The sequence below is a fragment of the Gadus macrocephalus genome, chromosome 3, assembly GCF_031168955.1.
Source record: "Gadus macrocephalus chromosome 3, ASM3116895v1".
In the NCBI taxonomy this organism is placed as follows: domain Eukaryota; kingdom Metazoa; phylum Chordata; class Actinopteri; order Gadiformes; family Gadidae; genus Gadus; species Gadus macrocephalus.
In genome coordinates, this window is record NC_082384.1 from 10,413,615 (window position 1) to 10,440,071 (window position 26,457).

Below are 26,457 nucleotides of genomic sequence, written 5' to 3' on the forward strand. Positions count from 1 at the left end.
GTGGTGACTATCTATACTGCACACAGGAGCGGTTCTGGGGGAAGGCGACAGGCTGCAGTTTGAAGGTCTAAGCCCGCTGGAGATGGGGCATAAGCTAGGTCTAATGAGGACAGTGGAATACAAAACAAGAGGGGAGAGACAAATACATGGTGGCAGCTTGGTCGGTGAACACCAGCACTCTGAAATGCACTCTCTCTCCGTCTCTTTCCCTTCCACTCTGTCTTTCTGTCTGTCTTTCTGATTGTTTGTCGGTCTTTTTCTCTCTCCTCTATTGATCTGTCTGTCTGTCTGTCTGTCTGTCTGTCTGTCTGTCTGTCTGTCTGTCTGTCTGTCTTCTGTCGGTCTTTCTCTCTCCCCTCTATTGATCTATGTCTGATTGTCTGTCTGTCTTCCTATCTCTCCAATCTCTCTCAATCTCCATTTCTGTCTTCGGTGTTCTCTCTGGCCTGTCAAACAGCCTTTTGTTTGTATGTTTGCGAGCTGGACCAGTTAAATGGCTCTTAATGTTAATGAGTCTGTACTATACTTGATATTGTACTCATGTAGAACAATAGCCATATTTCATGGCAAACTAAAAGGTGCTACATTAAAGTGTCTTGCTTTTTTTCCACACTCCTCTTTCCATTTTTCTAATTCACTTTAATCCACTTACTGGAAAGGCGTAAAATGGGCTTTGGGGATATGCAGGAAACAGCGTATTTAAATAGAAATATTTAAATGTTCTCCAAGTATTTAATGAGCAAAGTTGCTGATGGTAAGGAGCAATTTCACTCATTCCAGTTGAGAAATGATGAAGGGAATTAAATGTGACCGTGTAGCCAGCAAGGTTTTCTCTCCCCCTTAGCCTCACGTGGCTTACGTGAGGAGTCAGAGGGACAAAATGAACGCTTAAATCCGCATCAGCAGAGGGGGCCCGCAAACCCTGGAGGTGTTCAACTCAGCTTCTGCCCCTGTTTTCCGTACTCCCATTTCCTCTTTTTTTGTATATATCCCCACGTGGCACCGGCTTAATTTCGATAATATTATAAGCCGAAATCAAAAGGCAACGCAGGCACACTGCAGCAGACCTTGGCGTGTGCGAAGCCGAGCCCCCCGGTCTGTGTGTCTGAGCTCTGACTTATGTTCAGACGCTCGGATGAGGAGGCTTGGCCGGGTCCGGACGGCTCCCCGCATGCCCACTACGAACGGGATCTGAGAGGCCGGCCTCCCCTGCCTTTTACCCCAGAATTACACTCGCTGCTGGGACTTCAGGGAGCCTTTGACGAGGTCCAAGTAGCAGCATTGCGATTGAGCTACCCCATTGAGCTACAAACCTTTTTTAACACCCAATTGAGACCACCGCTTCCTGCTCTTTAGTCCAACTTGTTGACCACCTTTTCCTACTCTTTAGTGCTTTTAGCAGACCCTTTTATCCAAAGCGACCTCCGGTGTGTGTGGAGACATGCGTTGAATAGGGAAGCATCTTGCTCTGGACATCAAACCCAGTCGATTTAGGTTGGGATGGGAACGCACAACCCTATCCTCAGGAGGAAGTTTCAGAGCATCCAACGCTATCCAACCCCCCCCTCTGCTGCTAGCTATAACCCCTACCCCCCAGCCCCCCCCTACACACACACACACACACACACACACACATAAACAGACACACACACACACACACACACACACACACACACACACACACACACACACACACACACACACACACACACACACACACACACACACACACACACACACACACACACACACACACCTCCATCTGTCAGGCCAACTCTGTGAGGCAGCATAACAAAAGATGGAAATGGCGAAGTGACTCAGAGTTTCCTTGATGAGTGCGAGCAATGCACTTTGGTCCACTTGTTTCTGTCCAGCGTACAGACAGACCCTGAGTTTGATTCATGGCTCTTGAGACAGGCAGGAAGCTCTTTCTAGTGCCTGTCGTTTTAGTTTTTTTCTTTTTTCACTTACCTCATCAGTGATTTCTTGCGTGCGTCAGTTCAATCTAAAACTATAATCTAAATAAAAACGCATGATTATTTTTCTCAAGTACCTCATTGACCTCATTTGTGAGTGAAATATAACCATACGACCATGGCCAGAGTTAAACGTTCACATGGGTTCATAGGACAGGAGGAGCTGAGCAGCTGAGCAGAGGGAGCTAGTGCTGACTGGAGTGAGAGCCATGTCACATGAATAACGGCCCGTTACTCCACTGTCCTCAGAGAAAGCTGTGAGGGGGAACACAGCAGCAAAGTGCTATATTCCACTGGCTTTATTGTTACCTAGCAGTGTTACAGGAGTGCATGGCGCTCGCAGTGGTTAAATGGCACGATAACTTAGGCTCATATATCAGTCTTTAATCCACCCACTGCGAGCACTACATTAATGATTGACTTTAAAGGTTTAAATCGTTTGGACACATCAGTAGTTAGTTTGCAGGGACACGTCTCTGAGAGAGAGAGAGAGAGAGAGAGAGAGAGAGAGAGAGAGAGAGAGAGAGAGAGAGAGAGAGAGAGAGAGAGAGAGAGAGAGAGAGAGAGAGAGAGAGAGAGAGAGTGAGAGAGAGGGGAGGCATTCAAGAGGACAGGTGGTCATGATAGCGTTAACAAGTTGCTAGGGTTAGTGTCAGAAAGTGGGGAGCTGGATGCTCATAAAGATAAGGCGAGAGAGAGAGAGAGACCATTGTTGTGTATATTTAGTTTGAGTACGTAGGGCGTTCCAAATAAGATTGGGGCGAAAAGAAGTGTACTGAAAGGACCCGGGTGGTATACTCAAAACGGTCAAACCGCGTGGATTGATGTACACTTTTGGTACTCAACGGCAGCCATCTTAGCTACATAGCGGAAGAGGTGGAGCCAGACTGGGCAAACTTCAGCGCATTTTCCACATAGCCTGCATTAATGGAGTCATTTTTATGGAGGAGCTGCGGCGGCAGTTGCGATCGTAGTTTTCGGTTAGTGCACCACAGAGTATTCGACTTTGAATGACACAGACATCTGAAAATCAGCGCAATTAGTGAGTGCGAATAGTGTACTACTTTTAAGTGTACTCATGGAAGGATGGATATCGGAACACAGCACATAACTAACCACCTTCTATCAGGTTATTGATTCCTCCTGTCTCAAAAAAAGGAATCTACAGCTAACATTAACAAAATAGCAGTGGCTTAGCTGTGGTTGTAATGGTGTGGTGGTGATGCTGGCCTAGCTGAGTTCACTCTCGGCGCTCCTCTGTTGGTACTCCAGAGGGGTCAAAGTTCAGGGGTCTTTGTTATTAGCAGCCTGCTGAGTGGAGGGAGATCGGCATGCTGGGAGCTCCATGCATCGGCTTGGGAAACGTGCGGATAAAACGCAAAAACGAACACACGCAATGAAACCAACACACAAACGCTGCCGACATGCAAAAGAAAACCCATATGTATGGAATGCTAAAAGCATTGCTGCATGATTGAATTCTAATCACTGCAATCCCCTCTGAAATCGCTGGCTGAAATCCTCCCTGACATCTATTGATTTCCGACTAGAGTCAAGTTAATTGGACTCAATATCCTCTGAGCATTCTGTGATCCCTTCCTCTTTGTTCAAATAGTCATTCTCTCCACCGACGCCGCTCCAGCGTTGCATTTCCTCTTCCGCCATTTTTTTCACATCCACAGTTGGCATTGGAAGGAAATGGGGCGGGGGCTGAAGGTGGAACGGGGGGACAGAGGCTGGGGATGGGAGTGTGTGTGTGTGTGTGTGTGTGTGTGTGTGTGTGTGTGTGTGTGTGTGTGTGTGTGTGTGTGTGTGTGTGTGTGTGTGTGTGTGTGTGTGTGTGTGTGTGTGTGTGGGGGGGGGGTTGTTTACTGTGATCGATATGAGTGCTTTACAGCCCAGATCAAAGGCACAATGTTAGCCCCCTAGCAACAGCTTAATGCAGTGGGAGTAGAGGGACACACACACACACACACACACACACACACCAAACCCTACATATCATAGAGACACCCCCCGAAACCCTATCCGGTACGCTGGCTTAACATGTCACTTAGCCACCTCCGTGGACCACGGCCCAGCGGCTGGGGGGACTCGGCCAGACAGACCCCTGTGTCCTCCCCTGCACGGGAGCCTCGTCGCTGGCTTCATTCTGTTATCTGTCCCTATAAACACTGGCGCTACCGCTTTTTATTCCAAGCCAAACAGGCTTGGAATAAAAGTGCTGTCCTGGAACATCCCGACACGTCGTCACTAGCTCTGGGTGTCGGGCGGGGTCACGCTGGGCGGAGACGGGACAAGGGATACGCGCGAGCTGCACCGAGTAATTAGGCGGAGCGATTCGATAGAGTTCGAAAGTATCAGAACACATTACACTCGAACTTTTGCAGATGATCACCAGGGTGGATAGATAGTTAATTACATTGCTGGGGTTGGAGGAACTGAAGGAGGCACGGCTGGCCCTGGTGGGTACACAAACGTCTTATGTATTCGGGACTTATTGGCGGGCGGGGCTGCTGGATAAACAGCTGATTGTGTCTATTCCATTATCGCAATGGATGAAAGCAATGGGAGAAACGATAGATAGCAGCTTGGCTAAATGGGTGCTAATGGGGCAGATAAAAGAGGGGGATGATGATGTAGGGGGAATATGGAGAGCAGATAGGAGGGGCCCAGTGAGCAGCGTGTCTGGTGTTGAATTACAAACTCGCGGCATGCACTCTCAGCATGCACCTGCTGGATCAGAACACCATTTTGGGTTGTAAGACCAATTTAAATTTAGTTGATTATGGGTAGAATTATATCCGACTGACCATGTTGATTTCCTTCTAGATAATATGTGGTGTAACGGGCTGAAAATAACCGGGTATCAGACCCATGTATTTGTCTGCGTGTTGTCCTCTTGGTTATTATCCGTTGGGTCAGGCGAGGGCATATTTGTACCCCCTTTTGCTGCTATTTTCCTTTACCTCATCCTGTTTTATTCCAGATATACATATAAACACATTTAAAAATAATATAAGTACCCTGCGATTCCCAGGTATAAGGAATACAAAACATAAAACCAATAATATAGGGTTAGGGTTAGGGCATATATATATATATATATATATATATATATATATATATATATATATATGGGAATTATAGAAGAACAGGACAAACAGCATATGTTGTTTTGAAGGGAGGAAACACAAGGTGTTTTTGATGAGAGCCCTCTCAACTAAAGGTCAGAGTGAAACAGCTGCCGGGAAGTCCTGCATCACCTGGCCTCCTGCTGGGACAGCTCGGCCTGGGAGCTACACAGAGCCCAAACTGACCCCAGCTCTGTTGCACCCTGCCATGACTCGGCCCAAAGCCCCCCGGCCACAGCTAGACTACATCTGGCTGGACAGAACCGGGGACTGCTGAATTCCCACTGTGAGAGGGTTTCATTATTTGTCTGTACGTTGGTCCAAAAACAACCAGCACAGAAGAAAAACCAACATAATGGCGGCGAGACGTTCGAGTAGACATGGTGTGTGAGTGTTCTCTTTCTGTTTATATATATTGTGAATTGGGTTGTGCCTTTATGAACAGTGCAGTGAATAGAGACATGAATGTGGGTGCAGAGGTGCTTTCAGACTGCCCCAACACACAGCATCACCCAACTATAGAATGTTGGCCGACACCGGTTCAGGAATCACATGAAGAATAGGATCCACAAGTGGGAATCAAACCTGGGTTCCTACAACGGCAGGTTGAGCCACTGCGCCACCCACCTGTGGCGGTTTTTACCCCAACGGGTGAAAGGCAGATGGCTGTTCCTGTGTATTGATGTAACTAGTCCTGTGGTTCCCTCATTCATTCATCCATCCATCCATTCACTCATTCATGGTCTCCCCCCCTTCAACACCACCATCAAATTGCTTTCTTTCAGGACGCCACCCACCGGTCTCGGACAGCAGCTTGATGGACTCCAGCACCCGCTCGGTGTACACTCCCGGTTCGTAGTTCTCCATCTCGGCGTTGATGATGTGCACCACCCGCGCTGCGCGGCCCCGGATGGCCCCCGCTGTGCGGTCCAGGGTGTCCACGTCGCCCTCTTGCAGAGCGATCACGCACTTGTTGACGTCTTCCAGGATGTGGTTTTCTAGAGGGGTTTGAAATTAAGGCGTGGTTTAGGGAACAGCGTGGCGTTCACAGCAGAGTGATCCCCTACATCTCCTCAAGAGGCTTGTATCAAACATATGTGTCATGAATGTACTGGCACGTTGGGAAGCTGTGCTTATGGGCACAGACTGTAGAACATATGAACATGAGTTATAACAATGTTATAATGCAAAGGGGAAAAAAGGACAATGTTATGCCACAGGCGAACTAAGAGAGAGAGTGAGAAGAACGAAGAAGGCAAGAGTCCCGGCGTACCTGACACGGACAGGAAGTCGTCGACGGATGTGATGTCGTCCACGGCCTCGGTGAGGATGCGCACCTGCTTCTCCCATTGGTCTTTGAAGACGTCCATGTTGTCCTGAGCCACCTTGCTCTGGGGCCGCGCCGCCAGGGTGAGTGCGGCGTTGATCACCTGACGCAGAGGAAGACGCCCGCTGAGTCAGTACTATAAAAGCACCCTAGGATTCGTGTGTGCACACGTGAAGAAGCCAACCGGGGGATGAGTTCCCGTGTACGATCTCACTAAGAGCTCAGTCTGATTGGCTGAATACATGACCGGCTTCCGTGGAAAGCATGTTGCACTAAAGTCAGAGAAATAGTGTTGATAATGAAAAGAATAAAGCTTGGTTTAACCTCTAAAGACATGGACACAACAGAGCACCCACGCCTCGGCTACATAAAATATCAAATGCCAGGACCTCTGGCTCCAAGTGGACTTTGCCGCAATTATTTTGAGAGAATGAGGCGAGCACACAGCAGAAGTGTGAAGACTTCGGTAAAGCCAGCAATTGAGCACAATTCCTCAGCGTCCCTCACTCTGGCAATCCCCACTTTCTTCTTTGCAACCCACTCGCTGCCTACTACAGCTATCTTGATGTGCTGTTGATCAGAGTCTACAACAAGGATAGCTGGGGTAAGGCAGCAGCCAGGTGTTTTATATGCCACAATGTTTTCATTTGGAGCGTGGATTGTGATCAGGGATGACAGAGTCCTTGCAGGTAGACGCTCCGCTCCACCAAAGCACATCTAGAGGACGTCTACGGTGTGAGCTAGGCAAACATTCGCAGCTCTAGCGCTGGGATTTGTAAATATGTGTTAACCCTTCACCCTGAACACCAACAATTACCGCACAGTCCAACCCCCCCCTGTGGTAAACACACTTGCCACAGTAGCCAGCATGGGGGACTGTAGCGATGTACTGTGACAGGGGCCATGAGTGATGTTGACGTTTGGAGGGTCGTTACCTGTGGGCACAGACTGTCGATTTGAGTGGCGGCCATGCGGACCAGCTTCACGCCCTCTTCGTTGTTGGAGATGGAGCACGCCAAGTTGGCCACCTGAAAGTCAAGAAAGAGGAGCCATCAAAGACCATCTCAAAGTCCACTTTTATGTTGTTCTGTATTACCCCAAAAGACTAATTAGAGGCTTACGTTTGAACGGTTCGTACAGTTTTTTAAGGTAATTAGGACATTTTTATTCAAAGTGACTTATGTCATTAAGGAGCAGGTAGGGAGATAAGCATCTTGCTCAAGGATGCATGCAGTTGCATTGTGGATGGAATGTTTGGGCTGGTTGTCAAACACAGCCACTGCACTGGTCTGGCCATTGTATAGCACACACGGTGCATCCTTGATGCTGTCTAACATAAACCGGATGAGAATTATCTCCATACTGCGGTGGCTGATCCTATTACCTGTGTGCATCTAATAGGTTCATGTGTATCTTTTCAGGGAAGTAGGACTGAATACTTGCTTTGGAAAGGTAGAGTCAGGAGTGAATTGTAAAGTAAGCACAGAGAGCAATATGAGTATTATGTCATCTGTTTTGTCAACAACACATTCACACATTGGCAGCAGGGCCGACCATGCACAGCAACGAGCACTTCATCGAAACAGGAGTAGCAGGCGTTAGCAGGAGTTCTCTCTCAAGGACACACCGACACTTATTCTAAGAGTAGCAGAGGATCCAACCAGACACTGTAGTCATTGATTATGTGTTTAGTCTGGATTGATTCACTGGTAGAATCACCCAAGCGATCCTCCAAGTGGACCAATTTCAACATTGTAAGGGCTTCATAACGAAGGGCCCATATATCCACAATGGTCTAATGAAAAAAGACCTATAGTATTCAGGCAAAAAAACGTGTGCTCTATGTGGAATCCAGGAACCATTGCAGGAAGCATCACAAATTTTCAGAGAAAGCCGTGGTTGCACATTTTTCCTAACTTTGCCATAAAGGGCATCCTGGGGAACAGAATGCGGAATTCCGCATTCTGTTTGCTGGTGTTAGGAACCACGATGGAACCGAGATGGCCGATGGGTGAAGGGTGCACCTGTGGGCTTTAGGGTCACACGGATAACGAGGCCAGATGGTCCCAGAAACAACTCTTTTGCCTCTGTCTATCTCCAGACTCGGTCTCTGTGGATCAGGCAGCGCTACAGGCTGGCTGTCTGGATAGCATATGGCTCCCCTCTTCAGAACAGGTACAGCTAATGTAAGATTAGCTCATGTGGTGCACGACTCATCACATGTTTCAAGACCAAAATTAGTTGTTATCGGTTATGAAAGAGTATGGAAAGCTATGGGACATCAAATCTAGTCTCTAGCGTAAGCCTAGCAGGTCATCAAGTAGCTGTAGCTCTAGGGTCTGTAAACATGTGTTAACCCTTCATCTTGAATGATGATTTACCACATAGACCTCCTTCAACCCCCCCTATAGCAACTGCACTACCTAGAATCCATCACTGAGAAGAGCGTGGGCAGAGAGAGCGCTTACAGGGAACTGCTAAACGCCTCTGCAGTTGCTTGAATGAAGCGACGTGCGGCTGATTCTGTTCAAAGAGAAAGGACTGAATGCCCACTTTGGAAAGGGAGAGTCGGGAGTAGAGAATGCACAGAGAGAAAACTCAGTCTTATGATATCTGTTGTCCAACCACATATTCACACACTGTGAGCAACCACGCATAGAAAAAAGCAGGTCATAGAGAACAGGAGTAAAACGCGTAAGCAGGAGGTAGCTGTCTTGTTCAAGGTCACACTGAGCTCAGGATCCGACGAGACACTGTATTCATCGATTATATCTTTGGTCTCGTGTAATTCACTGGTAGAATCCTGGATACTCTAGAACTCTTGCTACATCTGGTATCCAGTAAATATTACAGGAATTAATTATAATCAATCAGACAGCTAATATCAGGTGGCTAATATTAGAAATAAAAGCTAATATTATATTAGTTCATTAGAGGCACTTTTCCTTGCATGTCCAAAGGCCCAGCAGGCAAAACAAAACACTTTTTATTATTATTAAAACTTCTGAATATAGAACAAAACAATAATTATAAGAAAGATATGCAAAGAGTTCAAATTGGTAATTTGGGTAGATGGTAAGTTTAATGAGTTTTAATGATTAAAGTACTGAGTAATGATTGAAGAGATGGCTTTTCCAAAAAAGTGGTGTCTTTTACTCACACAATCAAAGAAAAACACATATCTTCAAACTCTCTCCCTCTCTTTCTGTCTCACACCCACACCCACACCAACACGCACACGCACACACACACACAGAGACACTTAAAGAAACCCAACATCGCACAAACCCCTTGTACAAGCCACATCACGGGCCCTTGCTATTGTCTCACGATCGCCTGCATTTCACAGCTTCACAGTTATTATTCATAACTCCACCAAACACCACCATCGCTAAGAAAATGAGCCGCCGCAACAAGCCTGAGGGTTAAACTGCAGCTGAACAGACACATGCCTGTTGGCCAGCGGAGGTGTCACACTGCATTAGCGCTCCTGGTGCTCACATGTCACCGTTCCAGGCAAATTGGCTCAAATCAAATTTGTGTTGGAAGACTGGGGAGCTCTGAGCCCGATCTCCCTTTACTGGTGACAGCTAAGAGGACAGTGATGGATTGCAGCCCCTTTATATGAGAATGTGACTTTGTGCGTGTGTGTGTGTGTTGTTCTGAGGGAAGTGAGAGAATGATTAGAGAGAGAGAGAGAGAGAGAGAGAGAGAGAGAGAGAGAGAGAGAGAGAGAGAGAGAACAAAGTGACAAGAAAATAGTGTTTTGCTGCGCGTGTGTCTTTGCTTATTCGGTGTTAATGAAAACAGAGAATATCTTGACTAATAATACTCAACTCTGTCTTTGCATGGCAGTGTACTGGCACAGAAAAAGTGAACCTCACACACATACACACTCTCATATATATATATATACACACAATATAGAATATGTTTGAATGTTTATTTAGCGGATGGGTTTTCATGGAATGTCTAATGGTTCTCACCCTGTGAACTATGGTTGTTTTAAATGTTTGCATCGAAGTGTGTGTTTGTGTGTGTGTGTGTGTGTGTGTGTGTGTGTGTGTGTGTGTGTGTGTGTGTGTGTGTGTGTGTGTGTGTGTGTGTGTGTGTGTGTGTGTGTATGTATGTGTACGTGTGTGAAAATGAGAAGGCTAGCTATGGAGAGATGCTGCCGCTTGGTCATTCTTCGTTTTGGCATCTCACAAAGGTTCATCGATTTTGTCGTTTCGGCTGTACCCGGGATAATCTCTTCAATTCTAATTTGACAAAGGTTCTCACTGCTGCTTGGAATTTACAAGGCTTGGCATTCACTCATGTGTACCGGCTAAAGCACTGCAAGAGGGACGGGAGGAGTACCGAAGGAGGAGAGGAATGGAAAGCAGGGAAAAGGATAGACAAGAGCAGGAGAGGGCGAGAGAAAGGGAGAGAGAGATAGAGAGACAGAGATAGAGGAAGGGAGGGAGAAATAGAGAAAGAGAGAGAGCGGGGCGAGAGAGAGAGAGAGTGAGAGAGCGAGAGAGCGTGCGAGAAAGAGAGCGAGTGAGCGAGAGAGAGAGAGAGAGAGAGAGCGAGAGAGGGAGAGGGCTGGTGGAGGCGACACACTTAATTTTGGAGCATCTTTAATGAATGACTAATGAGCTGGTTTCTACACCGGTCAGCATCTTCATTTACTCTAACTCATTCCATTCCCTTGTTTGTTTGGTAATACAACTCTCTGACCCCTCAAAGGAACACACTCCATCGAGGGAAACTCATTGAATCCCTCATCATGTCTTGCGGCAAAGCTACGCTTGACACCTTTGCCGAACCGAAGGCTGTAAAAGATATGGACACAGATATTTGGCAAACCAAGGGCAGGAATTGAATTGGCCTCCTCGCACCCTATCAAAACTCATTGCCAATCAATCCATATTGACTTTTTAATTAAATAAACTATCCAACAGGAACTCTCAAATAACATGATATGGAGATTAACCAGTCACTGAGATCCTTACAGCAAGAGGAAAAACATATAATATATATAATTTGCCTAATAATTTGTATTACAAGAATGAAATCAAATCTTTACCTTTGAATAAGAACAGTGTGAGGTATTTTTGCATCCAGCCACCTATAGGCTGTTAGAGGAAATACTCATGAGTCACTAACGTCAAACACCTGTTGGCGGCAAGTGGAACTACTCATTAGTGGCTACCGTGAACCCCCTATAGGCTGTTAGAGGAACTACACAGTAATCGCTACCATGAACCATCTGTAAGCTGTAAGAGGAAATAAAAGTTAGTCATTACTGTGACACACCTATTGGCTGTTAGAGGAACAACACTTGAGTCGCTACCGCTAGGGCTTTGGAACTAGATGGTAATGGCTGCCAGACATGCAGAGGCGCACATAAAGCAGGTAATGGGTTAGCTTAACCAGCGCTAAACCCAGAAAGGAGGGAAAGGGAGAGGGAGAGGGAGAAAGAATGAAATAAACAATGAATAAAAGGTAAAGAGGCCAGTGACAATTTGAGTTATGTGATGCAGAAGGAAGGCACTCTGTTCTATTGGGACGTTACCTGCATGGTGAAGGGAGGGGAGGGGGGGAGGGAGGTGAGGGAGGGGAGGATTTTGCGGGAGAGAAGGTGGTGAGAGGGTTGAGGGAGAGGAAGGAGACGAGGGGCGGTGAGGGGAGTGAGGTAAGGGAGGTGACTGAGGGGAGGGTGATGAGGGTGGGAAGGGGGGGAGAGGGTTGAGGGAGAGAAGGGTGCTGAGGGAGTGGAGGAGAGGGGAGGGGAGAGGAGGGGAGGGGAGGGAGATAAGGAAAGGGAGGGAGATGAGGGCGGTGATGGAGGTGGGGTGGAGAGGGCAGTGAGGGAGGGGAGGGTTGTTCACACCCATACATAGTGAAGCATTTCTTTTTTTACAGCGTTTTGGAAACACACAACACACTCCTGCACACACACCTACACAAACAGCTTATGAATACATTTGGCTGTCAGCTCACGGCGTACGGCCTACGAGAAAATGACAGGCCTGCTGTTGGGGGAGCACTCCTGAGTGTTTGGGATGAGAGAGTGTCAACAATTCCCATCCCGAGTGGTTGTTGTGGTGGTGGTGGAGGATGTGGTGATGATGGTGGTGATGGTTGGGGGCCTGTTAGGGGTCCTGGCGGGGGTTGCGGTGGTGTTGATGGTAGCAGGGAGCAGATCCTTCCCAGGAACAGGCTAGAAGTGTTGGGCCTGAGGGGCTGTGCCAAGTGGATGTCAGGGTAGTGTGAGGTAGGAGCTCTCCTGTGGATAGACGTCAGCTGGGGTCGGTGACCCTGCCGACTATGAACCAAGCAGTCTGGAAATCAATCACTATTAGAGACTGTGATGTCAGCAGAGCCTGAAGAAGAGAGGGGGGGACGGGGGGGGTCCACTGGGGGGATCAGCAACATGAGAGGGCTTACTGACCTCAGCAGCATATAAATGTAGAGTGATGTGGTGCCTTTAATAGAGGTGTCGCTAGTGCCTGTTGAATGTCAGGGAAAATGCATCTATGTAGGCCAGACACGCCTGGAGGAATGGGTTTAATGGTTAAAGAGTACATAAAAACATAGTGGAACTCAGGTAAACATGGCGGCACGTGGCTCATCCCACGAGAGCCCTATCAATGTATGCAACATGCGGAAGCGGTCTGGGTCAGATTAAGTCCTGCAGTGCTATGCTACAGATGTCATTCCTCTCTTCTTTAACCCTCTCTCATTTCAATGAAGGCACAGAAACCCAAAAAATGTAAAGAGAAACATTTTAACATCTGAACTGTGATCAAGACATCCTTCCTATGTCATGTCATAGGTGCATGTGCACAGACTCCATCATTACTTTTTATTTGTTTTGTCTTCAACCAAAGTCTAAAATAATAAATTTGGTTGAGTGATGTTCGTTGCGGATTTAAAGATACATTCACCAGCTACTCTACCGTAGCACTGTGTCATGGGGCACTGGTCTTTGAAGCACTTAATCAGTATGGAGATGAGCTTAAGGTAAGTGATGGCTGTGGCTCATAGGCCGGCGAGTCTTCTGTCATGATTGTTGTCTTGACAGGCTCCCAGTTAAAGCAGTGATTTCCAACTAGGGCTACGCAAACCATCCAGGGAACGTGACAATGTTCCAGGAGGTAATTGAAAAGATTTGTTGCACCCACAGATTTTAAATGTTGACGGCTTCTGATCAATAAAGTTAAGAGACAACAATCAAGATTCTTTCTATATTTGGCACAATACATCGGTTTTCATTTAGACTGTTTTGTACATACAATTAACAAAGAAATTAAAAAAGTCATTAACTGCAGCTATTACAACTATTATTATATTAACTTTTAAAAGTAAAAACCCTCAGCATAATACATAAATGAATGGGTGTGGCCAAGCAACTGCCCTGTCTTTGTGACCCTGTTTCGTGTAATTTGTGAGAATCCAAGCATCCATTTTCATAACTGGTTTTTCTGCTCTGTCTGGCCAGCTCACACAATGGTACTGATTCTGATTGTTTATTGATTCCAACTATGGCTAATCTGAGAAGCAACATCAGACACAGAGCTTTCATCACAGATCTTTGATCCATCATCAAGCCAAATTGGACATTTATTTAACTGAACACACAAATCCTGATATAGGGCTTAAGCCAAAATTAAGGAAAGAGGTCAACAGAGAGAAAAACAGCCACATGATATGCATTAATCTCCTAATCAATATACTAAGTGTTATAATTGAATGACTTAACCACAACAATATGCCATCATGGGGCTTTCAAAGCAGATTCCAGAGATAGATATAAACAAAGAAAAAAGTCCATGTCAATTCTTTGGAGACCAAAGCAATTTGGAGTCAAAGCTCTAAGAAAAAAGCCATGTGTGAAATAACCTTTTGAATCCATGCGCTGTCTCCTTGACAACAATGACTAAGCTGTAATAAAAAGCTGACAGGATTTGATCTACACCGGTTGTTTTTCCTGCCGCTCCAGCTGAGGGCCAGCCATTCCCTCTCACAGCCCGGCCTTATATTCTGATAAATATGCTAATTCCCCCCGGCTCCGGGGGCGTTCAGTGACCCCGAGATGAATGGAGGCTGAGGGGATATAGACCTACAAGACACGCTGATGGCCGGACGTCAACGGGAGAATTATCACTGTTTATGTAACAAGGCAGTCGGAAAATAAGCAAAAAGAACATGCCCCGCAATGTTCTGCGCTGGCCCGCATCCCTGATCATCAAGACCAGAAACAAACAAAACCAGCATAAGCTTAAGGGCCATTGACTTTTATTTAGTTTGATCCCGAAACACCTAAAGATAATACAGTGCCATCATGGCGCTTTGGTCAGCAGAATCTATCATACCATCTATCCTACCTATCTGGGACTATCGCACCTTCTAGGTTCACAACAACGCCTTCAGACAGAACATCTTTGTCACTCTGTCACCTTCACTGTCTGCCCAATGAAGAGGTGATGGATGGTACTGCTGCATTCTGCTGACCGAAGCAACAGGACGACTGAGAAGGAGCCTTCTCATGAGGACTGAGCGGGTCAAAGGACTTGCCGAAGGACAGCTTGTCTCATCTGACTGGGAGAAGTGGGGTATCAAACGGAGGAATCTCTTCTGACTTTCCCTCTAAGATAAGCCGCAAATTCAAGGGCAGCGATGAGAGAAAGAAAGAGTGACTCTTCACTCTATGGGGTCTGAGGTCACGTAGCTCTTGCTCTTCCTCTGTGTGTGTTTCCACCTGAATGTTCTCCTGGACGCCCGTCTTCTGGAGCCTTAAGGCTTGGCTGTGGTTTCCCTTTGTATCGCTAAGGGCTCTCCGTTACACAGGAGGGCCTCCTAAATAGAATCAGGAGGTGGTGTCCCTGAGGAAGTCCGCTGGTTGCTCACCCCATGAGATGTGACAACTTCAACCACTGCCAGTGCTGCAGAAGAAGGCGTCGCACCACGTTCTTCCAGGCCTGGAGAAGGAGCCTGTTTCTGCTTCATCATTGATTTATCGCTCCTTCCTCTCTATACAACCCCCCCTCTCTCTCTCTCTCTCTCTCTGCCCCCTTCTCTCTTTCCTTTCTACCATTCCCCCCCTTCAATATCTCTAAACCACTCCCCTCCTCTTTCTCTCATCCACTCACCCCCGACCTCTCTCTCTCTTTCTTTCTCTCTCTTTCTAAGAGTGCGAGCCAAGCAGGCGAGCTTGGCACCACAGCATAATTATGAAAATGGACCGCGGGTTTGTTTCTGTTAATCTATAAGTACATTCCACACACCCAGAGCCATAGGACATTTGAAAAAAGCAAAACAACACCCAAACCTTGTGTTTCATGGGAATTGACGGTTTAACCTGCTGTCCTCCAGAGAAGGGTCTACTTTTGGAAGGCATGACCACAGATGTCTCCTCAACGCTGCAGATTAACGGATGACTCACTCTCTAGACCCAGAATTTTCAGGCGAGGCTGTTCCATTAGACTTATGCTTATTGCTGGAAGCTATGTTGCTCACAGCACATCCCATTTACCATAGCAAGGCCACTCAGCCGGCGTCCGGGGAGAAAGCGTTGACCTGCTGGTAGACTGATTTTTTGCGGCACACTTTATAGGTCCAAGGAAAGATTTGTTGAGGAGAAAACAGGATGTCACCCTATGTGGCACGGTAATCACACTTAAACGCTGTACACTTTCACCTTGAAATAGTACACGTTATCCTGAATTAAATGGAACTATTATCACTTACTTCACATAATAATTGCCAGTTTATGTTGCATACTGTATATGTATTTGTACGTAGGTGTGAACCGTTCAACCTCAAACCAAATTGCACACACTCCAACTGCATTATGAGTAGCATATGGACGGATAACGACACAGGTATATATAATCCAACAGTTTGCATATAAATAAATTGTCGAACTCTAAATGATCAAAAGGAGACTGGTTTAGCTTTTAATAAACATTTTATGGCTGCTGGCCAACTCTTCCATAATGGAGGATGTAGGCCTTTTGCAACCAGAAATATCATACTGCCTATCTCTCAATCTCCTCTTTTCACCCTTGATCCTGTTCCAACTAGTGTTGTTTTAGATGCGCTCCTAGCCATCAACCCCAGGGAGTACATGGGTGAGGACAATTTGGATCCGTTTTCAATCAATCTCTCTGCATTCATCATATCAAAACAAATAAGTTGAAAACATTTCTAGCCAATGCTTCAATTCTGAGCCCATTCCAATCTGGTTTCAGGGCAGGCCACAGTACTGTTTCTGCTGTCACCTTTGTTTTAAACAACATTGTTTCAGCATTAGACGAAAAAAAGCACTGTGCAGCACTTTTTGTTGACCTTTCTAAAGCCTTTGACACTGTTGACCACCATTTGCTTTTACAGAGGCTGTGTGACTTTGGTTTTGATAATTCTGCATGCAGCTGGTTTAGAGATTATCTATCAGATAGACAGCAGTCAGTAAAACTGGGAAGCTACCAAACTGAGCTTTTAACTGTTACAAATGGCGTCCCACAGGGCTAAATTTTGGGTCCAGTTCTTTTCACAATTTATATCAATAACATTGTTTCATCACTACAACGACGACACAGTATTGTATTGCATTTCTGATTTGGGGCATCGATCTATTCGGAACCTACAAAATCTTTTAACACCTTGCAGGACTGTCTTGTGGACCTCAGGCTTGTTCTTAATACTGACATTACAAAATATATGTGTTTCGCCAGAGCAAAAGCTAAAAACGTCAATGATCTCAATATTCTCACAAATATGGATTTCTGATTGAAAGGGTCACTGAATATAAATATCTCGCAATCTGGATAGGACCTTCCCTTTTTTCTGTAGGAAAAGGATTATCGAGGCAGTTTTTATGTCTGTCCTCGATTATGGTGATGTGGTTTATTGGCATGCATCTCATTCATGTCTTAAACTCCTGGACTCCTTTTATCACTCTGCTTTAAGGTTCACACACCATTGTGTTTTATATAGAAAGGTCGGGTGGTCCTCTCTTAAAGAAAGGCGTGACACACATTGGCACGTTTTTATTTAGAAAGCCCTGACTGGGAAGCTTCCCCATTATTTGACTACAGTACTGCAAATTTCAGATGGGCTTTATCAGACCCGCTCTACTGACATGCTCATGTTATATGTTCCATACGCCAGGTCTGAGCTTGGTAAAACAGCTTTTAGCTTCAGTGTCCCTGACTCCTGAAACAATTTAAAACTTCAAATTAAAATAAATACATTCATATCTTTTAACAAATTTAGACTTATTATTTTTAATCTGCCCCACATAAACTGCAATTGTTTTGGCTAAGCAATGTTCTTCTTCTCCATCTTCGGAATGTTTTAATTGTTTTTGTCTCTTTATAGACTGTTGTCTTCCCTTTAAACACTGTGTGTTTGTACTGTATATTGTTTATTTGTAAAACTCGACGTCATTGTAAAAGAGGGTCACCCCTCAATTGATCTTTCGAGGTTAAATAAAGGAAAATAAATTCATGGATAACTCACAGACAAAGAAGCACACATTCCAATGGTATTCATATGTGGGGAGAATATGATATGGAAGGAGTAGGAGCTGGTTGTATACAATACAACTATATTAATGTAAGGGTAATGCATGAGCAGAGAATACAATCCCTATCATTCTATAATGATCCAATATTTATAATCTGCATTCTGTAATCTAGTTTCAAGAATGGGAAACATGGACAGAGAAGGATCTCCCCGAGATCCCTTCTATTCCCATGTTTGTGATGCGTGAATGAGCCCTGATTATCTTGACTGGATAATAGAGGTGTAGGGACAAAAAGGTAATCTGTCATCAGCTCTTTGTGTTTTAACCTTCCAACAGCTGGAGGTTTGACGTAGAAAAGTGAAACACAACTGAACCTGTAAGGGCAGACGGCTGGGGCGACATATCCCATGTACTGTATAATACTGCAGGGCAAAACACACAGGCGGATATTAACCCCAAACAATGCATGTGTGCTTTAATCTTCGATGACTCAGCGGCGGGGTGACTCTAGGTGAGCCCTGACATTATAGACTTCCAGATGTTCGTCTGTCAGCTGTGTGGAGTCTTGGCTTCCCTGGAAATGCCACTTGCCGAGTGCTGAGCGGTAAATGAAGGTGCGTGTGAGTTCCCAGTGGGGGGGGGTGGGGGTGAGGGGGGGGGGGGGGGGGCAGTGTGAAGACGTGAAAGGTCCCTACCGAGCCGAACTACTCAAAGGGTCTATAAGGCCTTTTCCATCGCGGCGTATCACACCCAGGGGAGTGATTGCAGTGTTTCACTCTTCAAACGCCTTTAAACACAGACGTTTTATAACGATGTGTTTCGTAATGATAGTGACTAGCGGTAGCACAGTGCCAAAACGCATGCATTTAGGTGATCTATTTGGACATATATTTCTTTTTGATTGTATGTTTGACGCAAAATTGTATACACTTAGTCAAATGTCAGATGATCACACTAAAAATAAAATGCTATTGAAAAAGAAAGCCTAAAGCTTTCTTTCTCTAAAGCCTGTGTTAAACTATTGAAAAACACTTTTTGCACATGCTTACTGTTCTGGTCAAGAAAGACTTTTTGCAAGAAATTGCCAAATATTGCGAAGCTTGTAGCTATCCTTTTAAAGATAGTTTGTTCAATTTGTTGTGAGGATTTATACAATAGCAGTGTATTCTTCATGCTGCACATTGCAAAGGTTCTTATACAAAGCATCCAATTGCAGCACTCGGCGTAGATTCAAAGATTACCCAGGTTCAGGTGTTACCTTTTGAGAGGATCTTCTATGTTCATCCATCTTAAGAAAGTGGGCCACTAGGGAGTGAGAGTCGTATTTGCTTGAGATCACCCTGAAGCTCTGCTTTACATATGACGTTTCAACGGTCAAGAGATATGGTTAAAATTAGGATACGGGACTAGGTTCTGCCTGGTTGACAATTAAGTAGTTCATTGAGAAAAAGCTAATTCAAAATTATATCAAGTATTTCATGTCCAGAAGAAACATACCAGCCAAGACAAAGCGGAAAAAGAAATACTGCATTATTGTAATCCTCTGCAGTTCAGTTTTTGTTATTCAAAGATTAAACTTGGATTAATTGCCAGTGGAAATCCCAGGCAGCTAATGGCAGCTGCAAAATCGTAAAATAATAGGTAGCCTTAGATAAATGTGAAATATTTTACATAAATAAAAAGATAATATTGCTCATCCCAGTGTGTGGATGGAGTCAAAGACAGATGTTCCTTCGAAAATGTTCTATTTCCAGAAGGAAGATTTGAATAATTTCTTAAACGTTTGCCCTACAGTGGTCCGTATATGCATATTACCTGCAAGGTTTTTGGCCTGAATATAAAAAAACTACACGATTAACCTCAACTCAACACACTCAACTTTGAAGAGAAAAGCAGTTGCATATCTTTATAATACTGTATGCCTAGCATTCCATGTCTTGATGCGTTGCATCGTATACAACTACAGTAAGAAGAACGTTATCCAACCCAAGGAAAAAGCAAGTTTACCTAACAAAAGAATGAATGATGTAAGGCTGGTAATTGTCCTTGGCCTTCAGTGGGGAAAGCTGAAAGCCTTTCTCAGAGGAGAAATTACAGGCTGAAACTCATTTTGATCAAATTCATATTCATAACTAGAAAAGGTAAAAAAAATGGAAATTCGTTCAGCATTCAAAAGTTAAAGTTATCAAAAGTTAAAGTTTGAGCCGAGTTTTGAAGTCTGAAGTAGTTGAAGTCTCACAGAAATGCACAGACTGCAAAGAAGTCTGCCTATTGACTAACATTGCAATAATAACCAATTAAAGTTGATTATTGTAATATATATATATATATATATGTATATATATATTTATTAGTGCTGTCAAGCGATTCAAATATTTAATCGTGATTAATCGCATTAATGCCATAGTTAACTCAGATTAATCGCAATTCTTTTTTCTATGCTAAATATCCCTTGATTTCTTTGTCCCATTAATTTTTCTCATTTTAACCCTGCGTTCACACCAAAAGATGCATTTGCTGCCCGAACGCGTTGACGCCAAGTTTTGCAGCGCAGCAAAAGTTTTGCGGCGCAGCAAAGGTTTTGACGCACAGCAAAAGTTTTGCTGCGCCGCAGTTTTGCAGCACGGGAAGTTTCGCGGCACGGCAAGTTTTGCCCGCTGTGCTTCTGAATTCATTCACAACCATGGCCGACATTACGAGCATTGCATGTCTTTACCTGTTGTGGAAGAGGGAGAGACGTCGGAATGCCCGTCGTTTATGGGTTCATGAGACCATTCAGAGCCTGGAAGGCACCCAACTGGGTTTTGTTTGGGGTTGTTATTCTAGCCCTTTAGCATACTCATAGTTTAGTTTAACTGTAAACACAACTACACTACAGAATGCTGATTTGTGGGGTTTTTCGAGTTACTAAACGTAACGGTAGTCAACTCTAGGTCACTCCAAGGGAGTAACACTGATTGGCTGTTACGGCATGTCACTCAGTGGCAACGCCTCAGTGGCAACGCTGTTGAACGCTGATTGGCTGTCATCACGCGTTTGCTGCCGAAAAGTTTAAATATTTCAACTCGAGCAGCATTTGACGCGCCGCAAAATACGTGAACGCGCCCGCTGCCCGTGCCCGGCAGCGGGCACGGGCATGCCGCGCTGCAAATCAGATTTTGCCGCGCCGCAAATCAAATTTTGCTGCCGGTTTTCTCGGCAGCAAATGCTGCGGCAGCAAAGCAGCAACGCGTCTCTACATTCACTTTGAATGGGATCGTGCCGCGCGTCAACTTTTTGCATCTTTTGGTGTGAACGCAGGGTAATGCTCTTATCAACATGGAGAAGTACATCGGCTTGCCTTGTGCAAATGTTTTTTTATTGATAACAACATTAGCATATACTGATCAAAACAGGACGATAAAAAAAAAAAGCCTATAGTGCAATTGAACGATGAACCAACAAAGATACTGCCTTGAACATAGCAGTCAGGCTACTGCTTCTTTGTTTTGAGCCAAAGGAAAAAAATAAAAAAAATAAAAAATAATTACGCCGTTAAAATTGGTTTGCGTTAACGCCGTTAATAACGCGTTTAACTGACAGCTCTAATATTTATAATTTTTTTAATTAGTAGCCGATGGTTCCAATACAAGCTTCACATTTAACAATTTGAATGGAACCTCCAGATGAAAAACAGTTCCAAAAAGGGTCCAAAGAAAGCGACAGAAGGAATTTGACGAAGGACATATTTAGTTAATGCCTCCGGAATTCACACCATTAATTGCCTCTGCCCCCCGCCTCCTCCTGCACCACTGAAGGTGCTCTGCATCTGCACACAGCCAGGCAGACATTGTTCTTGCTACTTTTCCCCCTTCCTTTCTCTTGATTGGGAGCGATTTGTTAGCTTTGCCTGGATCAACTAAACAGACCTCCGGATGCAGAAAGAGCACTGCAGAAGGGAAGGGAGCGATCAGAGAACAGTACGAGGGCCTGCAGGCAGAGCAAATTGGCTGATTAGGATACAGGTGGCAACACAGGAAGGGAAGGGATATCACAGGACGCCATTATGTGTGGGCAGCAGGGGTCCAATGAGATACTGTCGTACGCACTCACACATACTGCCCCCGCCACCGCAGGGTAACACTCACACGGTGGGACGGTACACACAATGCAAGTGATAGCAACTGTGAATCCCACATGATAAACACATATACACACAGAAATTAACAAACACTCTTAATTGTAGAGTGATTATTGCATTATCATGTGTCGGAAAATTGTTATTATTCAGATTTCCTAAGGGCTAGCCGGTAATATACATAATAATCAAATGTAGCTGCGCAGCTGGGTTTAAATTTCTCTGTTCAGATCCACGGGTGGAGGCAAATGAGGTCATGAGTTCTGTTTGTGGTAACCGTTCACCATAGTTCTCCGTGCCTGAGCAGGCCAACTAAAACCCTCCTCAATCGGTTCACAATTACACTGAACTCTGAACAATGGAGACTTTTTTGTTTGAAGATCAAGGGCCAATAAGGCTGGGGTCATGACACTAACAGGGGGTGAGGCTGAAGGTCAGGCTGGGGTCATGACAGTAATACCAGGGTGAGGCTGACGGTGAGGCTGGGGTCATGACACTAACAGGGGGTGAGGCTGAAGGTCAGGCTGGGGTCATGACAGTAATACCAGGGTGAGGCTGACGGTGAGGCTGGGGTCACATCAATACCGGGGGGTGAGGCTGAAGGTCAGGCTGGGGTCATGACAGTAATACCAGGGTGAGGCTGAAGGTGAGGCTGGGGTCATGACAGTAACAGGGGGTGAGGCTGTAGGGGTGGCTGGTGTCATGACAGTAACAGGGGCTAAGGATGATAGGAGGCTGGGGTCACAACACTAACAGGAGTTGAGGTTATCGGGGAGGCTGGGGTCATGACAGTAACAGGGGGTGAGGCTGAGGGTGAGGCTGTTGTCACTATGTTAACATGCAGGTGAGGCTGGGGTGCCCAACGTGACACTGGTGTGAGGCTAAAGGCGATGCGGGGTGGAGAACATCAGAGAACATGAAATCAGGGGAACAAGAGGCCTGAAAGTCTCCTCCCCCAGCCGACAGCACAGCTCCTCTCTGGAGGCGGGGGACGCTTGCTTCTGCTCCATTAATCTAATGACAATGCCCCGTGACTAAATCCAGCTTAGCAGGCACTGCTCAGCCTCCGGGGCGTCTCTTTCACTTAGCACACTGCATGTACGCAACCAGGAGGAAAAATAGCTGGTGAAATATTGGAAATAGATAAATCTGCAGGTAATTCAATTAATAAAAATAAACAATGGAAATTATAATGGATTAATGCAATTATATATTGTCGGAGCATATAGTATTAGTATTAGTGCTGTCAAATATTATTAATAAATTAATTAATATGAATTAAGATGCATAAATACAAAAACACTACCCCTTTGGAGACATGGATCCTACAACACGCTGATCCACTCAAGACCCTGTTTTTATTTGGATCTACTTCCGTTTCTCTTCGTAACCGTTTGTTACTTCATTACTCAATATGTATTTGTTCTTCTACATGAGACAGACGCATAAGATTGGTTTAGTTTGGACCTTGTTTTTATTTTAGCTATGAATATGGAATGTATGTGGTAAGGCTAGCCATGTGGTGTAGGAATTTGCATTTTAAAGCAGTTTACTGCTGTGTATACCCAAAGGATGTTACATGCCTGGAGAAACAGAGGACTTATATGAGTCAACCGAGTCCTCCATACACAATGGAGCAATCACATAACAGAACAGAGAGAGAGAGAGAGAGAGAGAGAGAGAGAGAGAGAGAGAGAGAGAGAGAGAGAGAGAGAGAGAGAGAGAGAGAGAGAGAGAGAGACATACACACAAAATAACCAAAGAAAAGCGTAAGATGCGAGAGATGAGCTTACTAAAGTGATAAAGATCTTTAACAGCATTTGACAACAATAAAAGTGCTGGAGGTCGGTTTGATGTCTGAACTCATTCCAGTAGCACTGAGGTGAATCTCAGGAGGAGAACAAAGTCTCCTCCGATGGCTTTTTGGACGGGCTGCTGCCCCAATGGATCCCCTCTCCTGGCCGTCTTCTGGGGATGTCGGGTTAGTGTGCGCCGTGTTTGTTTTTCTAGCGATGTTTGCGTTAGCACGGCCTCTCTGAAGGGAAGGAGCCCAGGTCCTGTTCCCTCCTTCTGGGACATCGACGACAAGTCTGCCATCTAAAACAACTATGGTTTTCTTTTATGCTCCCCAGATGGGAAGGATAGAGAGGGGGCTTTTCTTGTTTAACAGATGCTGGAGTCACCACCACGCTCACCTCATAGGGCCTGTATTGCCGTAACGCTGTGGAAACACAATACTCAGAAAAAAAAGAAAAGAATATTTTTTTGCATCATCGCAGCAAAGAGGAAACCACCAGCCTTCGGCGCCGATCCCATCTCCCAACTAGCACTTTCCCCGTCCTCAACAACAGACTTTACTTGAGTGTCCACCCTTTGAGACTGTAACTGTGATTAAGGGGTATAAGTATACAGTTCAACTGAATGGTAGGCCTTGCTCATTCCCTCTATTCACCTCTTTAAGAGACCATGAGTGCTGACACCCAGACCTCGACGTGCCTCCAGGCCAGGACCAGCACAATGTTGATGTGGCCTATGCTCCCCAGCGGTAAGAGGGGGCGGTTTAGCAGCAGCTACACACGGGCTGCTGCGTCTCACCGGAGATGGGATTGGAATGAAAGGCGAAAAGTAAACAGAACCGAAACGCACAGCAACTTCCCCCCCGCGGTGATACAGCTGTACGTTGTGACGTGTGGATGCACACATCCGACAGCCCCTTTTAAACCCTGCATATGGATGCCCGCATATCCAGATCAAATGAAGCCAACAGAGGCAATCATATTACATGCTCCAGCCAATGCATGCTAGGCCGCAGCCATGTGGAAAAGTGGTGTTTTCTAGTGCTCAGTCACACGCCATTGGCGGGCTGGCGTCGGATGCGTCATGCGTGTGCAGCGCTGCATCAGTGCGGCACGTTGTACATTACACGCTCGGTGCTTCATGGATCAACTCGCTATAGGGGCTATGACCAGACTCTGTCTGATGATGTCGTTAGTGTGCACAGGGGCAACAAATGGCTTTTTGGTGTAAAACTAAGTTGGGGATGTATTTGTGTGTCTGTGTGTGTGTGCGTGTGTGTGTGTGGGTGTATCCGTGCGCGTTTGCATGTCTGAATAGAAACGCACAGTGTGGTATGAATCACTTTCCGCCATGGCTTTAAGCCACGTTTTCTTGCACATTAATATACATGAGGGAATATCTATCTTGAGTTGAGTCGGTGGAGGCATTGCGCTGTGCATCACCCACCGTGTGAAGCCTTAAGGCCTCCCCCCAGTGCGTTCCACTTCTGGCCTTCAACCCTTGAAGGATTGGAATGCAGCCGGAGCAGCGTGACATCGGCTGACAGGTAACAGACAACGCGAGCCGTATCAGAAGATCACTGATCTCTGGTGAGTGGAGGATGCCATGCAAAGTCAATGTCAACCGTCTGGATTCAAACACTTGAATGGAGACACAGAGATGAGGGCCAGGCCAGTTTGTGTTGCATCTCTGAAGAGTTGCTAATGAGCGTCGGCCTCAGTGGCGTTAATTGAGAGTTAACGAGCCTGGGGATATGGCGATAGCAATGGACTGGGTGGATAAATAAAGAGATAGAATACATAAAGAAATAAAGAGAGTAGTTAGCCACAGCCCGAAAGGAAATATGATTGTACATAATTAAACATGATACCGTACATGGTTGGTCTGCTGTTAACTAGATTGATTGATCCAGCCAAAACATTAACCTAGCCAAAGCAATTTACATATAGAATATATATATATATATATTTTTTTTTTAACCAAATTGCTAACCCATCAAACAGCTTATTAAATGATCATCATAATCTATCATAATAAAAGTATATGTTAAAATTTGATTGGTTTGAGTTAAATAAATCACATTACATTTCAGGCCTCATCTTTCATTTATTGGTTCTTAATGGGAGAATATTAATTTAAGTACATCCAGCTAAAATCTCAAAATTCCAACTTGTTCTAACCTCTCCGGAATGATATTCATAGCCAAAAGACAGCTGACCACCGAATAATTAACATGGTATAAGTTGAAAGTTTGAGTTTCACTACCTGTCTGTAGCCATTGTTTTAAATGAGTATCAAAAAAGTAGGTTGATGTTGCCTTCCTCTTCCACCGGGTCTCATGCAAATGCAACTGTTCCCCAAGGTCGCCCGACCCCTTGTAAACGCGCTTCATATTTAATGCTATGCTGGGCAAGGGGCCTGACCCCGCTATATTGAAACTCTCATATTATACGCCATCTAGAGCAAAACAAGAGCGGCTTCAGCTTTTGTCCGTACACCTAATTAATCAGTTGGAGGTGATCTGGGCAAAAGCGAGAGTGCTTTATTCTGCATTGGTACTGTAGACGTTACAGACATGACACAAGTGT

General features: G+C 45.3%; 1 protein-coding gene across 1 annotated transcript in view; it reads right to left on the reverse strand.

The window, feature by feature from the left end:
- The window catches only part of LOC132453722 (catenin alpha-2-like), a 49,636-nt gene that overhangs the window by 11,871 nt on the left and 11,308 nt on the right, over positions 1 to 26,457 (reverse strand). The window contains exons 2-4 of the mRNA XM_060046668.1: positions 7,373 to 7,465; positions 6,384 to 6,540; positions 5,908 to 6,108 (exon numbers count right to left, since the gene is read on the reverse strand). Of these exons, the coding sequence (XP_059902651.1) occupies positions 5,908 to 6,108; positions 6,384 to 6,540; positions 7,373 to 7,465 (451 nt within the window). The remainder of the gene's footprint in view (positions 1 to 5,907; positions 6,109 to 6,383; positions 6,541 to 7,372; positions 7,466 to 26,457) is intronic.